This window comes from Dipodomys merriami, unplaced genomic scaffold (genome assembly GCF_024711535.1).
Source record: "Dipodomys merriami isolate MVZ:Mamm:240054 unplaced genomic scaffold, mDipMer1.0.p SCAF_1, whole genome shotgun sequence".
In the NCBI taxonomy this organism is placed as follows: domain Eukaryota; kingdom Metazoa; phylum Chordata; class Mammalia; order Rodentia; family Heteromyidae; genus Dipodomys; species Dipodomys merriami.
In genome coordinates, this window is record NW_027202270.1 from 52093663 (window position 1) to 52111282 (window position 17620).

General features: G+C 34.6%; 1 protein-coding gene across 5 annotated transcripts in view; it reads left to right on the plus strand.

The window, feature by feature from the left end:
• The window catches only part of Kcnh7 (potassium voltage-gated channel subfamily H member 7), a 467602-nt gene that overhangs the window by 301750 nt on the left and 148232 nt on the right, over positions 1–17620 (plus strand). For all 5 annotated transcript variants that reach the window (XM_070021893.1, XM_070021895.1, XM_070021899.1 and 2 more), the window contains exons 4-5: positions 12252–12680; positions 17176–17196. In XM_070021893.1, the coding sequence (XP_069877994.1) occupies positions 12252–12680; positions 17176–17196 (450 nt within the window). The remainder of the gene's footprint in view (positions 1–12251; positions 12681–17175; positions 17197–17620) is intronic.

Consider the following 17620-nt stretch of genomic DNA (forward strand, 5'->3'; position numbering starts at 1 on the left):
CGCTTGTTTTGCATGCATGGGGTCCTGGGTTCGATTCCCCAGCTCCACATAAGCAAAAAGAAAAAAAGCCGGAAGTGGCGCTGTGACTCAAGTGGTAGAGCGCGAGCCTTGAGCTGAAGAGCTGAGGGACAGCGCTCAGGCCCAGAGTTCAGGCCCCACAACTGGACCCTCCCTCCCCAAAAAAGAAGATGCATATTTTCATAAATTTAAGTACTTCTCCAAAGATACAAATAAAATGTGAAATGAAAACATAAACAGCCCTGATTCTTTTAATGAAATATTACACTGATATGTTTAAAGGTGAACAAAAGGTACTAAATACACAATAGAAAAGATAGATCGCAGAAAAGGACTATGATAAATTAAGCTGAGTAAGTTCTGGATACCAGAGACTTGTTTAGTATAGAATGCAGTGGTAAGTCATTTCTCAGTATTAGGAGTTGTACAGAAGAAAAGTGGGCAGCTTTCTTTGGGAAAATAAAATTTTTCACAAACATATTACCTGCAAAAGATATAGGATCTGACACAAATAATAATTTGTGTCCCCTAGAATGAAACAAGTACAGAAGTAGCTATATCTATCAAATTGATAAAATGCCAACTAACTGAGCCAATTAGCTTCTACAAATGAATATAAATACCAAATAAAAGATATAATTAATTACATTTTTGGATTGATGGCTTCTGTAAAAATATCTACAATCTAAACAATGGAAAGGTCACATACTAAATAAGAAAATTTTACTTTTTCTATCAACTATATATTTGTGATATGTTAAGATTCCATTGAAAGTTAGAAATTTATAGTTATGTTCTCTTTACTCACTGAAAGATAATTAATGTTTTCAAGATATTAAATAACTATGTTGCCTGTCAAATCTACAGAAGTGTTTTTCCCCCTTATTCTTCACTTTTCCCCATATCTTGAATTGCAAAGGATCTCTAGACTTTTCATGACTCTAACTTCAAATCTACTCTTTGTTCCTCTATAGATTTACTCCCTCTGTACCTCATAGTAGGAGTGGGGGAAACTATTGGGTGGGAATTCCCTAATCAGCCTGCCCCCAGGAAATACATTTCCCTCCTGACAAGCAACTCTTAGAAAAGTTCAAATCTTCTCTTGAGATATATATATATTCTCTTCAATTTCTTCAAAATCTGCCTTCACCAATGGCCTCCTCACTTGCCAATGTTTAATACTGGCTTCTTTCTCTGTTGATTATACTCATGTTGCTGAGAATAAATAGCCTACACATCAACAGACACATTTTGTTTATATCACATCATATTTTTTAAAGTTTTAATTAGTTGAAATTTTTGCCAGCATTTTAAAAATGGAATGTTGCACATTAAAATTAGGATATCTAGCTTAATTTTTTTCAAAAAATATGAGTATCTAACTATATATCCCACATGTTCAAAATAAGCTGGCACCAAATACTAGCCACTTTTCAGATGGGGCCTGTGCTTTTCAGTTTGATGCGTGTCACACTTCTCCTTAATTTTTGTATGTAGCTGTAGCTACTTTTCTTTATTTCTAGTACTTGCCTCTTTCAATAGGCATTTTGATTTTCCACCCTTACTCACCTGTTTTCATTATATCCTTGCTTCCTTAGCCCATTAATTGACTTCTGTGTGTTACTCTATATGTTGAATGTCCCATATTAAGTGGATTCTCTTCTTTTCCTGCTTTTACACTCAATGTTACCATACTCCCTGCATCTTTCATCTGTAAAGCTAGTTAAGTAAAATATTTCCTTGCCCCTTTTCCCCACTTTCTCTGTATTTCTCCTTTGATTCTTGGAATCCAGTATCCAAGGTCTTGTACATGGTAGAAAAGCATTTCACTACTGAAGTACATCCCCAGAACTCCTCTTACTTTACTCTTAAACACTGTTTACCTTCCCAGAGCTATTTTAGCATCCATTACTTTCACAGTTATCTCTAGACATCCAGCTTGGGTGTTATTATTTGTTACCTACAGAATAAAGGCTTCACAAATCAGTATCTTCAAGTCATAACTCAAACTTTTATCATTACCTGGAATTTCCCCTGTCCTTTCAAAGATGATTAGTATTTCTGGAAAATTCAGCCTTTTTAGCTGAAACTTGTCTTCCTAGCTACCATAGATGGTAGCTCATCAAAAACTCTTATCAAAAACTCCTTCTTTATTCATCATGAATGATGACTCACTACAAGCCAGAAAGCAAAGCTTCTCCTATTTGCCAATCCTCTCTTCTTCCTATAGAAGTGGACCAGGCATATGAAATCAGATCTCTGAATATCTCTTTCACAAAGCCCCCTTCAATTGTCTTTTTCAGACATTCAATGCATCTGGTTTGGGCTGATGTTGTTAGCTTGGGGTGGTTTTTCTCATTTTCAGCTTTTCTTCTTCATATTCCATGTACTACTACCACATATCAGCAATAAAATTCTCTCATATTCTTTCCAGTTGTTTGTACCATTGTCTACTAATATCTAAAGCACCAATGCCTTATATTCTTTTGTTTTCTATTGCTTAAAAACATTTAAAACTCCAAATCCTTATGTTTTCATAATGTAAAATACCTATCCCAGTAAACATCTTGGTATTTTTAGCTTCACATCCCATCATATCTCATAGTTTATTAAAGAGTATGTGAAGCCACCATTCTTTCCATGTTGCATTATTTTCATATCATGACATCATCTCTCCTAGAGCAAATCTATCCTGGAGAACATTTCACCAGTGTATATTTCCTCACCCAAACAGATCTACATGATTATTCTCTAATACAATAGCATTTCATACTTGACTCTATTGCTGCCTGCCTCACATCTGCTTGTCTAGAAGACAAATAAAAAATGAATACTACAAGAAATAAAAGATAAGGAAATATCATGAGGAGAGGTTGTGGAAAGCTGAAGAACGCTAAGTTTAAAGTGGCCAATAATAACCTTCAGTTCTACTGCATATTAATAAATTGTATCCACTTTTACATGTTTATCATATGTACCAACAATAAGTATTCAAACCTAATTTAGAAACATAAATATTATTATATTAAGTAATTAAACTATTGTTTCCTATTAAATGAACATCAGTGAATTTTATAATTAATGATAAGCATCACCTTTCAATATAGTTGAAATTCAAATTATTTTGCCTCAAATCAGAAACACAGAAATTCTTCAGTGTGTTTTTTTATCACATTTTATCACATTCTATTGCACACAGAAGTTAGAAAATCATAGTCTAATTTCACTGATGTTTATCTAAAGTTAAAATATGGATTTTATGTCAAATAAATATAATCATACACCAAAATATTATGAATTTCTATAGCATATTATTTCTTTTTATTATATATAGATATTTATTGTAAACATGTTGTACAGAAGGGTTACAATTACATGAGTAGGGTAATGAGTACATTTCATAGCAAGCATTGTTACCTCCTCCTTTGTTTTCCCCTATCATCACTTCCCTCCCCACCTCCCCAATGCCTCCCACCACTACCCCCATCCCGACATTGTAAAGCTCGTTTTCAACATAGTGTCCTGTACATCTCATCCTCATAATGGGTCAGCCTACATCCCCATTTAAGCATTCCATTATATCCCTTCCCCTCCCCAAATTACAAAAATGCATATACAAGATGCAAAACACCAGAATAAAATACAGTGAAAACTGGGGTTATACAGTGGGGGAAGAGCATACAAAAGAAACAAAAGAATCACATAGTGCATTACAAGTACATTTAAAACACTAACAAGAAAAAAAAAAACACTTGAATTCCTGTCTTGGGTTACATTTTGCTTCACATTGTAGTAGAGTTTGAAATTTGTTATTGACATTCCTCCAGCGCTGTTCTTTCTACTAAGGATTGTTTTTGCTATTTGAGGTCTTTTATTGTTTTATATGAATTTTTGGATTGCTTCTTCCATTTCATTGAAGAATGAGGTTGGGATATTGATAGGTATCACATTGAATTTTTAGATAGCCTTTGGCAGTATTGCCATTTTCACAAGGTAGCATATTATTTCTGACAGTACCTTTCAGAGTTTCAGAAGTGAACTTTTTCATTTAATCTTATTAAGGAGATCCCATTATCTTTCAAAAGGTTAAAATTGCACTTTTCAAATCAAAGAGAATTTCACTTTCATGCTTACTAAAATCAAAGTTTAAATTATCCTGAAAGCTACAACACAAGCTAAGTTTATATACACAAAATGCAGTCCATAATTTAGGCAATTATCTTGCTAATTTAAGCCACTAAAATGTATTCATATGCTTTGGATTCACTCATGGTAATTAACACATAAAATATATATTTGCCTCAACAGATACATTACTCCCTCAAATTTGTATCTCAGTTTTCAGACCCCAAGCTAAAGATCAAAGAAATTTTCTGTACAGTTCATTTACAAAAGGGCTTTCACAGTGTTTTTGCTGTTTTCCATCGGAGATTAAGCTGAAGGAATAATGCAGAGTTTTCCACCTAGCAAGCATTACTATCAAAACAATCTATTATTCAGATGAATTTAATTAAAAGTTTTACAATGTAACCAATGTTTACTATTATCATGTGTTTCAGAAATCTCTTCTCTTAGTGATTGTTTGGTATAGGGAAAGGATTTATGACATGGTTGCAAAAATCAATCAGAGAAAAATTCAGACATAGTTGCAATAAATTTTATATCTATCCCCTTCCAAGTATTTGGATTAAGTACATACTTCTAAGCTGAAGAAAACCACTGGTAGATGAAAAATGTGCACAATTCCTATGTTAACAATGAATGTCAATGAATGTCCAGAACATCATATATGCATTAGACAGGCCTCATGTGAAGAACCATTTGTAAGATTTTGCTACCTAGCTAATACCAAATCAGGGACTATCTTTATTTATATAGCATTTGGGAAACTGGTGTATGCTTCATTTGTGTTGAAAAATTCCACCATTCCCTGTCAATGTGATGACCATATGATCATTCAGACTCAACCTGAGTCAAGTTACTGTCAATTCCGCATGACTTGAATGTACTTTTTCCCTTGGCATTTGGAAAAGGAAGAAATCAATGAAAGAGAAACTAAATCACAGCATGGATAAGTCATGCATTTATTTATTAAGCAGTTATTTTAAGCACCTGGAGATTGAATTCGGTACATGTAATACTGGTGTGTTTGCTTTAGTTTTGCTATTCTCCTCACTGAGGAATTTTAACCTTGAGTGTCTAAAAACAATCTATCACCATGCCCTGTTCCCTAATCTAGCTTATCCAATTCTATTTGTCTAATTCTTTCCTGATACACTGGCTGAGTTGGATACAGTGCCACTTAGACAACAGCAGGATTTGTGAACATGTTCTCAAAAGTGCCCTGTTGCAGCTTGGACTATGATTGTTCTCATGTATTACCATAAACCTTTCACCTGACCTTCCCCTGACCTGACTTCCAGTGCCACATCAGAATTCACATTACTTCACAATTCCAATTTCTTCCTAGGCTTGCTGCCATTCTGAAAGAACTTGCTTTTTCCTCTCCATATTTACCTTAGGCAAGGTCATGAAAGTCTTGGTCTTTCAAGGCATTACTGATCAACAATGCTTCTTTAAATCTCTCCCCAGCCCTCATCATACTTACCTTTAGGTTCACAGAGTCATTAGATTTCTTGGAGATCCTTTACTTTCACTAGACCCAAAACAGCCCTAGCTAAACTTGCTCATTTGTTGCTCACTAATCAGGCTAGCTAATCAATCAGTACTAAATTCAAGTTGTATGGTACTTACTTCCAGGCTTCCTGCCGATGATAGCTTTTTTTGGCAATTCTTTGGATTGTCCTAGGAGCCCATAAGTCACATCAACCACTTCCATTTCTATTTAAATGTAGGAAATATTTATCCTCTTGCAGGGGGCCTCTGAAAGTACCCCCCCCAAAATGCATAAGGCTGATAATCTATCATCTTCCCTGTTTCTCTCACCAAATTTGACCCCTTGTTGTTGTTGTTTGATGAGGGACTAAAATAATCTCTCTCCATACATCTAGGAATATAGCTAGAGAAACTGCTCCTACTGATTTTTTCTTGAAACACAAGGCATTTTTATTTGACATTGTTTCTGTCTCTTTTTCTCTTTACCTTTTCTCTTGTTTGTTTTTTGGGAGGGTATGAGAGGGCTCATAAAGGTGGAACAAGGATGATCAAGTAACAGTGATACTCACTAGACACTATGTGGAAAATGAACTGGCCATTTGTGAGTGATTTTTAAGGTTCCCATCTCATGTGCCAGATATGTGAGTACCCTGAGTTCATCCAAGCACGTTAATACAAATTCATATGTTCTTATTTCAGGTGATAATAGCTGACAGTATAATTAATTCACAGAATGACTGTTTTAGATTCACAGGTAGCTATCCTTACCTTTTCTAAACCTCTGTGGCATGCAGTCTGGATACTTTAATTTTGCACAGCTGGTGGAAATATTGGCTGATGTTCTGCCTCTCTCAGGGAGCTGTAATTGGGCAGGGAACTGCCTTACCTAACTTTAAGGCTTTTTACCATAAAAATGCCAAACACCTCCAACTTGGATTTAGCAGCAATGGATGTAGGACCAAATTGGCATCTGGAAAGAATGTGAAACCTAAGGCAGTAAGTAGGCTGAGGCCAGGGACAAGATAATACTGCAGCACAGCCTGAGAAAGATCCTTGCGGACAAGGCTGTCATAGCAGCCTTGGTAACCTTACTGTTATCCCAGTGAAGCTACAATTGAGTTTAAAGAGTTTACTTTCCTCTTCCCAATCCTGTATTCTTTCTAGACATTATTTTCTGAGAGTACTCCCCATTAAATCTATTAGAAAGTCTATTTTCAGGGAATCAATTTAGAATATTCTCCCACCTCCCACCACCTGCTCATGAATGGAAATATCTGGGCTTATGGCCTTAACAATATCCCCACTCCCCTTCCCTCCAAACTCATACATCTTCTTCTCCATGCTTTACTGCAGAGTCTAGCTTGCACGACCACTTACATTTAAGATTCTCTCTACCTTCAGGCCATGATTCAATAAGAAGAGCCTAGTAGTAAAATTGTTAGATTAACAAAATTCTAACAAATGACTAAGTATTTACTGCTTTACTGTAAAGAAATTCAGTGATTAAAAGTATATGGGGAATTTTGCAGAAATATTTTCCTCCAAGAAAGATTGTTTCTAATATTAATGGATATTAGCAATGGTATGTTTTTTTGGGATGAAATGTGTTCAAACAAAATTATGTCTGTATAAGTGGGTTTGTGTGTGTGTGTGTGTGTGTGTGTGTGTGTGTGTGTGTGTGTGTGTGTGTGTGTGTGTGTGTGTGTGTGTGTGTGTGTGCCAGTTCTGAAGCTTCAACTCAGGTCCTGGGCTCTGTCCCTGACCTTTTTGCTTTGCTCTACCACCTGAGTCACAGCTCCATTTCTAGCTATTTTTGGTGGTTAATTGGAGATTACAGGCTAACAGACTTTCCTGCTTGAATGAGCTCTGAACCACAATCTTCAAATATCAACCTCCTGAGTAGCAAGGATTACCGGGGTAAACAACTGGCACCTGGATTCATTTAAGTAGCTTATGACAATGTATCATTCTTTCTAACAATGTGGGTAAAAAAACTTACTCTATTTTTTCCTATTTCAGATTTATTGAGATTTTTAGTAGATATGAGACTAAATATTATCTGTTGCAATTATTCGAGCTACAACAGAAATATGCTAACATATGGAGATTTAACTTACAAGTATATTTTAATGTTAAGTACACAATACAACTATACCCAATATGTTTTCTTAAGTTTATGCCAGAAAATGCTAGCATTGAGCAAATTTCTCAATGTGTATTCTTTCCAGATGAACTACAGTTAGACAACTAAATCTGTAATGAAATATAACATGGTCATATTAACCTATTGATGCAGAAAAGACCATCTGTTACCACCTTGAGTATGACTAAACTATAGGAGTAAACTAAATGCTAGTGTGGTCATTAATTTAAGAAAGCCAGCAAGCTGTTTTTAAAGGAGGATGGTAATGTAACCAATGAAGAATGACTGTAAGTAGGTATTGACCTTCAATGCATAGTAATGAGCTTGTAAAATTGATTTGTAAACCACTTTATAATTCAATTTCATGAGCATTAAAAGCTAATCGAATAGCTTTGATACAGCTCACCAATTTTTACTTGGCAATTTACTAGAGCATATGAAGTTATTAGAAGAAATGTGTAAGAATATTTGTAAAACAATTATTGTCATGCACTGATATTTAATCATATTTGTACAGATTATTTGCTCTTCTTAGTTTATTAATCCAGAATTTCATGTTCAATATGGTTGTGGTTTATCTTCACTTTGTGTTAGATGATTCTGAAGAGAAAAATTTTATTTCAATTATATTTGACACTCTTCACTCACAGAGCACAAACATAAAGTTATTTATTATAAAATAAATACCCTACTTAATTCTGAGATGTTCTATAATGGACATTTTTATATAAAAGTTATTGAATGATGAGGAGCTTAGAAACACTTGTATTGCATATTCCAGATTAGTAGCTATTAATAATCTGAATAAATATATGAAAATAAGAATAAGGGCCACTTCAGATATGGTATAGAGTTCGCTGTGTATATCTGTCATTAAGCTCTATTCAACCCATCATTATTAGTAAATAGACGTCAATACCATCCTAGGAGATTCTAGGAGGTTAAGATAATCTAATTATAATGGTCAGAGCAACTAAATACTCTAGTTTTTCCACAACAAAATTGAATACATAATCATCTCAGTTTAGAGTCTGACTGCAGTGTCTTTTACCATGCTCAGACATTCTATCAGGGCGAGAGTTCAATAGTTAACAAAACAGATGGAGGATCCTTCCTTTGCAAGACTTCCACTAAAGTAGGGGAGGATAACGTTAATCAGAAAATCACTAAGTCAAGGTTACAAATGAATTAGCTGAAGTATAATAGACTCTATGGAGAGTTCAAATAGTATAATCTTTTAGGGGCACTAGGGGAAAGCCCAACAAAATTAACACCGGAAATGGCTACATCTAAGGGGAGAGGGATAGCCAAATGAAGCAGGGGAGACGAGAGAATAACAAAGGATGAACTAATGCAAAAATGATACTCACTTGACACTGGGCTGGAAATGAACAATACAACTTGAGGGATGGGAGGAATAGGGAGGGATAAGCAATTCATTGTATATAGCACAGAATTAAGAAAAGAAAGGGAAGGGGTGGATTGAAGTGGGAGGGTTAGAATGTTGAAGGTGTGACACTGATGAAGATGCATTGTATTTATAAACTGCTTTGTTATACAGCACTTCCCTTTTACAATTACTTAAAGATAATATTTTTAATCACTCAATCTATAATTATTAGGTATAGTAGAAAATTATGAAGGAGAAATGACTTGGCTCAGAAAGAAAGAAAAGCTTCTGTAATAAATAAATTTTAGGTTAAAGCCAAAAGGGTAAGCCTAACAGGCAGAAAGAAAGACAGGAAACAGAAGGAAGTTCTAAATGCTGACTAACTACAGGTCTCCAGAGAAATTAAAAATTCTTTATGGCTTGATTCTAGATTACATGGAGGAAAGTTGAACTCAAGATAGAGATACTACAATTCTCACTGAAGTATCTTGTTTGGGGAGCAGTTTAGGTAATACTTTGTGCTAACAGATGTATTTTTTAAGATAAAAAATATTATTTACTAGCACTGGAGACTCACACCTATAATCCTAGCTATTCAGCAGGCTGAGAACTGAAGATCTCATTGTGAAGCCAGCCTGGGGGAAAAGACTGTGACTTTGGTCTCTAATTAAGTACCAATAAGCTGGAAGGTGGAGCTGTGGCTCAATGACAGAGTGCTGGCCTTGAGAATAAAAGCTAAGGGACAGTGCCCAGCTCTGGAGTTTAAGCCTCAGAGCCTCAAAACCAGCACACACACACACACACACACACACACACACACACACACACACACACACACACACACACACACACACACACACACACACACACACACACACACACACATACTCTCACACATACTGATAGATTGATTGTGCCATACAAACAACAAAATCTCTGCAGAGGTAAACCATGGTGTTAGAACGTACTATGAGATTTTGAAGTGTCTAACTGATACCTCGTGGGAAATGTTGAGAACACCATTAGATACTCAGGTTTAGAAAACAGAATATAGATCTGAGTTAGAGACTGAAGTTTAGGACATGAATTAAAGACAAAAATGAAAACAAATATTTAAATAAGACTATCCATTAGGATAATGTGATCAAAATGGAGAGAATTTCAGGAGATTTAAGAATGTCTTCCATGCATTGAGAAGTCCATAGTAAATATATTAAAATTTTGAGAAGTGTCTTCAATGCATTAAGAAGCTCATAGGAAATATATTAGAAAATAGCATTCATTATATTTGATTACTGTTATTTTATGAATGTAAGGGAGTATGATATATTGTAACCTAGAGACAAAAGGTGGATGACAATATATAATGTTAAAAATGGTATACTGGACATTCAACTATTATACTAGCAATAAAATTATGTATTTTGATTTTTTTGTAAATAATGCTTAGAGAAACTTGGATTCCTGATTATTGTTTGTGTGCTTCCTATTATCCTTTTCAGGGTAAATTTTGTGTGTGTGTGTGTGAGAATACCATACAGAGGAGTTACAATTACATGGGCAAGATAACGAGTACATTTCTTATCAAGCATTGCCGCCTTCTCTTTGTTTCCCCTTCCCATCCCTTCCCATACTTCCCCCACCTCCCCCAACCTGATCCTCCCCCCCCCACCATTGTAAAGTTCATTTTTGGCCATAACTACTTGTACATCTCATTGTTGCAATGGGTCCACCTGTATGCCTAGTTAAACGATTTGTTTTTGCCATTCCCCATTTTTATAATTTATCATTCATGTTCAATATATCATTAAGATTATATAAAGAATGCATTACCTGATAACTCCACTTCCAAACCAGTGAGCTCTTCAACATTCAAATTTTGGAGTGTGTTTTCTTTGGTCTTTCTCTGCTGTCATTCAACTCAAACAACACAGGTTTTTACTTGTTTTAATAATGTCATAAATACATAAGGTGAAGTCTTGGTTTTTAACTTCATGCAACATTTAAATATCTTTTAATTAAAGCATATGTTTTTAAGTGTAGCACATTCTCCTTCTAATGGACATTTAGATTGCTTTTACTTTTGATGCCTTTGCAGTATGGCATTTGTGAATTGCTGAGTCCGATATAAAAGTATACTGTAAAAAATATTATAGATGACTTTTCAAAGAGTTAATAGAATCTGCCACCCACCAGCAAAGTATCACAGTGAGCACGATAGTTTGTAGTATTAAATATGGTGCTTTTGTCTCTCTCCCTCTCTGTTTTTTTCTGTCCATTTACTGCTAAAGTGAAGGGTGAAAAAAATAATATCTTCTTTGTTTAATTTTCCATTTAGCATATGTATTCAGCTAATATTTTCATATTGAATGTGTTAATATTTATGTTGATTAGCTAATCTTTACATGTGTAATATTTACCACTGAATGTTTATATTAGCTGACCTCTTCTGCAGTGTCTGCTCTCAGACACATTTCACATGTCATGCCCCACTCTTGGATTTTGAAACAACAGTAACACTTACTGCAAAACTAAATTCATATCTTCACATGTATTTTGGAAACCAAAGGTCTTCAAGCATTTAAGATGGAATGAGGAATCTGTGGTACACAGTTGACCACATTTCCCCAATGAAACTCAATTTACAACATTATGAATTCAGACTTTTATGATTTGTTGAGCCTATATCATACCAAACTCCATTTTCCATCCCTTTTATTCCCATTACATTAACCATACTCCCCACCACACATACTCATTCCTGCATCTGTCTCTTGACATGAGGCACTGTTTTTTACCTGTTTTTACCATGGATTAAATGGAAAAAAATGTTCATTTCATTAAGACTAAAGTGTAGTAGTTATCTAAGTAACAAATTCATATTATTGGGTTATTGTCTAAACATGAAAAATATAACATGTTTTATTATCATAGTACTTATATACTACTTCATAGTAGTCTCATTCCAATTAAGCTGATTAATGATCATGTTTGGTATTTTAATATGAGTCAACAATGTTTGTTTTTTGTTGAAGTACGTATTCACTATCTTATAGTAAAGCTTTTTCCTGTTTCCCTTTGTAGGGAAACTTTTTGGCTTCAAATTTCCTGGTCTGAGAGTTCTCACTTACAGAAAGCAGTCTTTACCACAGGAAGACCCAGATGTGGTAGTCATCGATTCATCGAAACACAGCGATGATTCCGTAGCCATGAAGCACTTTAAGTCTCCAACAAAAGAAAGCTGCAGCCCCTCTGAAGCTGATGATACAAAAGCCTTGATTCAGCCCAGCAAATGTTCTCCCTTGGTGAACATATCTGGTCCTCTTGACCATTCCTCTCCCAAAAGGCAATGGGACCGACTCTACCCTGACATGCTGCAGTCAAGTTCCCAGCTAACACATTCCAGATCCAGGGAAAGCATTTGTAGTATAAGAAGAGCATCTTCAGTGCATGATATAGAAGGATTCAATGTCCACCCCAAGAACATATTTAGAGACAGACATGCCAGTGAAGGTATGTTTGACTTTTTTTTTCTAATATGGAATACATGATGAGTAATGAAAGGTCACTTTCATATTGTTTTTAATTCCATCCTTATGCTTTGGAAGAAAAAATAAGTAATCCTCTTCATGGATTTATTTGCTTATGTTTATTATCTTTAGTTGTGCGAAAGGATTTTATATCAACATGTCGGTTTGAAACTCACCTAATGAATAATTTAATTTATTTTCTCTGGACCTTTTTATCTGTAGTTCTGAAGTAGTATGATGGACATTATCTTTCTACTTTACAGTGTCAATACCTAACATAAATAAGATGAATTCAGGTGATAAGTACTGTCTTCTCAAACATTACCACCCCTACTGCCTCTCTATCCTAAGCCTGCATCAATTTACCAGTTCCCAAACATCTTCTGTGCATGTTCTGCCATTTCTTTCTTTGCTTAAAGTCCCCTCCCCACTTGTTTTCTTCATACTACTTACATAGAGCCTGCTCATCTGTAGCACTTCTTTTCCCCTCCTCACACCAGAATCCAGTGATTTCAGACCTGAGTTTTCTGCTTTCAAATTACATGAACCATAGAATTTTTACATTCCACATAATCATATCTAGCCATATATTTTGTATACATGTTGTATACATGTATGGCTAGATGTGAATATAATAGTGTTGCCAGAGCTGCCCTGGCATAGGAGCTTTGGCATATCTTGTCCTATAATCATAGACTGCATCACAATTGTCTAATTCATGGAAGATACTCAATAATGTTGTTTTGACATTTAGAAAAGCATACTCACAATTTATATTCCAAAGTCACATCTATCAAGAAGCAATGAGTTATCTCCTTCACAACGCTTTGAATTTAAATCAGTGTCAGATCTGTTATCTAAAGGGTACAGTGAAACAAAAGAGTCAAAGAAGTTGAAGAAAAGATGTTAGCAAGGAAAAAAATACTCAGAAAGATAAATCCATATTGCAGAAACAGAGAGAACAGTTTGAAATATGTAAAAAAAGACATAATTGAGGAACTGTGTACTTCATGAGAACAATTAGTGCATGCATTTTAATCTGTGGTTCCAAAAAGGTCAAAAGTAAAATAAAATCAAATACAATTCATGAGACAATTATTTCAGACTTCTACCATCTAGAAATGGTGGGCTCAATATTTTCTGCCAGAAAGACTCTTCTAATTTGATCTTTGAGAAGCAGATTCTCTGCCTTAACAATAATAATGAATTCAGAAGGATAATGCAAATAGTCCAAATGCTTTAGCTATTAATTCAGCTAGTGTGATGAGCTTAGAAAATACATCAGCTTTCCAGAGACTCCCCTTTCAGAGGTTCCCCATAAGGGCCTGAAGTACAGGATAATAACAAGTCCAAACAATACCTTCAAAAAATCAAACTGAAAAATAATCATTGCATTTTAAAATGCTTTGTCTGTGTTTTAATAGTATTTCTACGGAGCTTAACTCAAATTTCATCAAGTTGGATTTATCATTGTCAATGTATGTATCTCCATTTAGTACACAGTTACTGACACAATTATAGGAAAGGGTGATTTAATCTTTTTCAGGTTTCTCAGTACAGTACAGTAGTATACATGGCTTATCCAGTCTAGGCTATTTTCAGAAAATGTATCACTTTTGTACAGATGCTATAGTCAACATATGACTTTAGACTGATATATTTAGAAGGTATTTCATATTTCTGCTTCAGAGCACTTTTAGCTACTAAATCACTTTAAGAACTGAGCATTGTCAAGATTAGATGGAAAATACTAATGGTTGATTTTTGTTTTATGAATCTATGAAATTGGGTACCAGATTAAAGCCTACCTGCAGACTATTGATTCATTCCAATAAATCTCCTCTGACATTGCTAGTCTTTACAGAACTTTAAATATATTGCAAACATACTAGGTACAATATTTTAACCAATCCTTTCATTTAATGGACATTATTAAGTACCTCGGAGCTATACTTTAGAATAATCTGTGGTAAAGGTTCAATTTTTTTTCTTATTCAATCTATCCCAGAGAGATACATTTACAATTTTTTTATTTAATATATATTTTTATTCTAAAGATACTGTACAGAGGGGTTACAGTTACATGAGTAAGGAGGTAATGAGTACATTTCCTATTGAGCATTGTTACACCCTCCTTTGTTTTTCCCCTGCCTTCCCTTCTCTCTCCACTTCCCCAATTCCCTCCCCCCTAAAGCCTGCAGTTGTAAAGTTCATTTTCAACAAAGTGTCTTGTACTTCTCATTGTTACAATGGGCCAATCTGTATCCCTACTTAAGCATTTTGTTTTTTTCCCTTCCCCTCCCCAAATTAGAAAAATGTACATACAAGATTCAGAGCACCGACATCAAATACAGTAAAAACAGGGGTTATGTTTCCAAATTAGTTGTGCTGGACTATGCTTGGGTAAATGAGTAAATAACCCAATTACATGGAAGGCAGAATTGGAAGGATCAAAGTAAAAAGCTAGATCATGAAAAAAAAATCAAAAAAGTGGACATGATGGTGCAAGTGCACTTGTTTGCAAACAAGTGAGATTACACTTGTAATTCTAGGTATTCAAGAGCAGCAGTTAGGAGGATAGCAGTCCGAGGTATATCCAACAAAAGCCAAAGACTATATATAAAGACAAACTAAAACACAAAGTGCTGGGGATGTATATTCAGTAATAGAATACTTCCTATCAAAAGTGAAACCCTGGGTTCAAATTATAGTACCTAACTGTGCAAATGTAAGGTTCAATTATTTTGTCATTATATTCAACAGATGCTAATTTACTCTGTCAATTTACTACAAAAAATCTAGCAAATATAAATTTCTGTACATGAAGAAATGATAGCAGGTCTCAGATAAGCACAATGCCCAAACTTATCAGTCTTTGAAAGTCAAAGCTTTATTAATTTTGTGTTAGCTTTTTCTGGGTTTATATATTACTACTTGTAACTTCTAGATCTATTGAGTAAAAATGTGTGTGTGTGTGTGTGTGTGTGTGTGTGTGTGTGTGTGTGTGTGTGTATTTTCAGGGCTGGGGACCTTGTGCATATTAGGCATGTGCCTGAGCTATACCAATATCTCCAGTTAATGTGTTTTTAATATGTATAAAGCAATCATTACTTTAGCAATTGTTTTGGGGTCATATTACTAAAAGAAACATTATTTCAGTGCAACCAAGATGCCTTCCTGGACCCCTGTACACTTGTGATTATTCAAAGATAGAAGAGAGTTGTCATCAAAGCCATGTTTTATTTTTGCTTATCTCTGTCCTAATGATGCCACTTGAAACAATTACAATGTATCTCAAGATTTAGGGCAACATTGCTGATACTGTAGCTTCAACTTATGGCCTGGTTGCTGTAGCCTTGCTTTTTCACTTTTTCACTTAAGACTTGTATTTTACCACTTGAGCCACAACTCCATTTCCTGTGATTTTTTTTGTCATTAATTGGAGATAAGAGTGTCATATATAGGCCTGTCACACTTGACTTCAAACTTCTAACCTCAAATCTGACTCCTGAGTAGCTAGAACTACAAGCATGAGCCTCCAGTGTCCAGCAATATATATCAATATTTAAAATGGGTTTACTAGTATATTGAAATTTTGAACAATTTTTTCAATCTTAGATATACTTAAATGGCTTAGTATGACTCCATTTATTTAAAGCCTATATGTTTTGAACCTAATAATACAGATTTTATTCATAGCAAGTGTGCACATTCACATTGTCATCCTCAAAATTAATCTGAAAACTTCCCACAGAAAGACTTGAAAAATAGACCATTTTAATATAAATGAATTTCCTAAATATTTGAAGTATACTGTGCTGTGATGATATAATAAAACACCAGTTTCATTTACACAGAAAAATATTTTACTGAGTTTTTTTGCAATTATACACTTGCATAAGGTTGACTTTGTTTTATATTTGCTATTTTTCATTTATACATTGATAATAATGCAATGTAGTTTCATAAATAAAACTGCATTAATATATTAATGTGGAAAATATTTAATTAATATATGGAAAATATTATGTGGAAATTTGATGTATAAGTTCTAATGGAAAAATTACTTAACATGCAAGATGTAACACATTTGTGTTGGTTTGTGTGAGTTTTGTGATGATTGAGAAAGAATTTTAACCTTTTGACACTATGGGAAATGGTTACAATTGCAGGTAACTGCAGACATTTTTCTCTAAACTGTCATAATCATAAAATCTTGAACTTGGAATCTATTTGAATGAGATGAACACACTTGACTTACATAAATACAAATGTTTATCTCAGCAGATATTCTTATGTACTCATTTTACCTGGATGAAATTCATATTGTTTGTGTCAGTCAATGAGAAGTCTTCAATCATTATGTCCTGTTTTCTTTGATTGTTTTGATGAAGGTAATTCAGTGTACATAAACAGAATTTTAGTCTTTTTTATATATATATTTCTCTCTTTTTTTTATCCTTATATGCTCAAAACAGACAATGGTCGCAATGTCAAAGGTAAAGTACTAGCTCAAGTGTCACCATCTGATGCTTAAAGTGCCCCATGACCTGGCATGTGAACTTGCCTGCTGCCCACCCTGTCCAGTGCAACATCTTCATGCTGCCCTGAGCTAGTCCAGGTCCCTGGTGGAGACGTCATGGCTTGATTTGGCTGGAAACATTGTTACCTCCTCAGCTGGGTCATCAAAGTGATCATTTGTGATTTTAAAAAAATGGTGGTGTGTTTTTTTTTTTTTTCCTGCAAGAAGTGTAACCTTAGATTGACAATGAACACTTCATAACTATTTAAAGCATTTGAAAAAATAAAAACATCAGGCTCAGTATGTTCCAGTGTAAAATACCACATAAGCCTAATTTAGGGGAAACTTGTTTTTATTGAGTACAAGATTAAATAAAATGAACCACAGGCTATTTGTCAGCA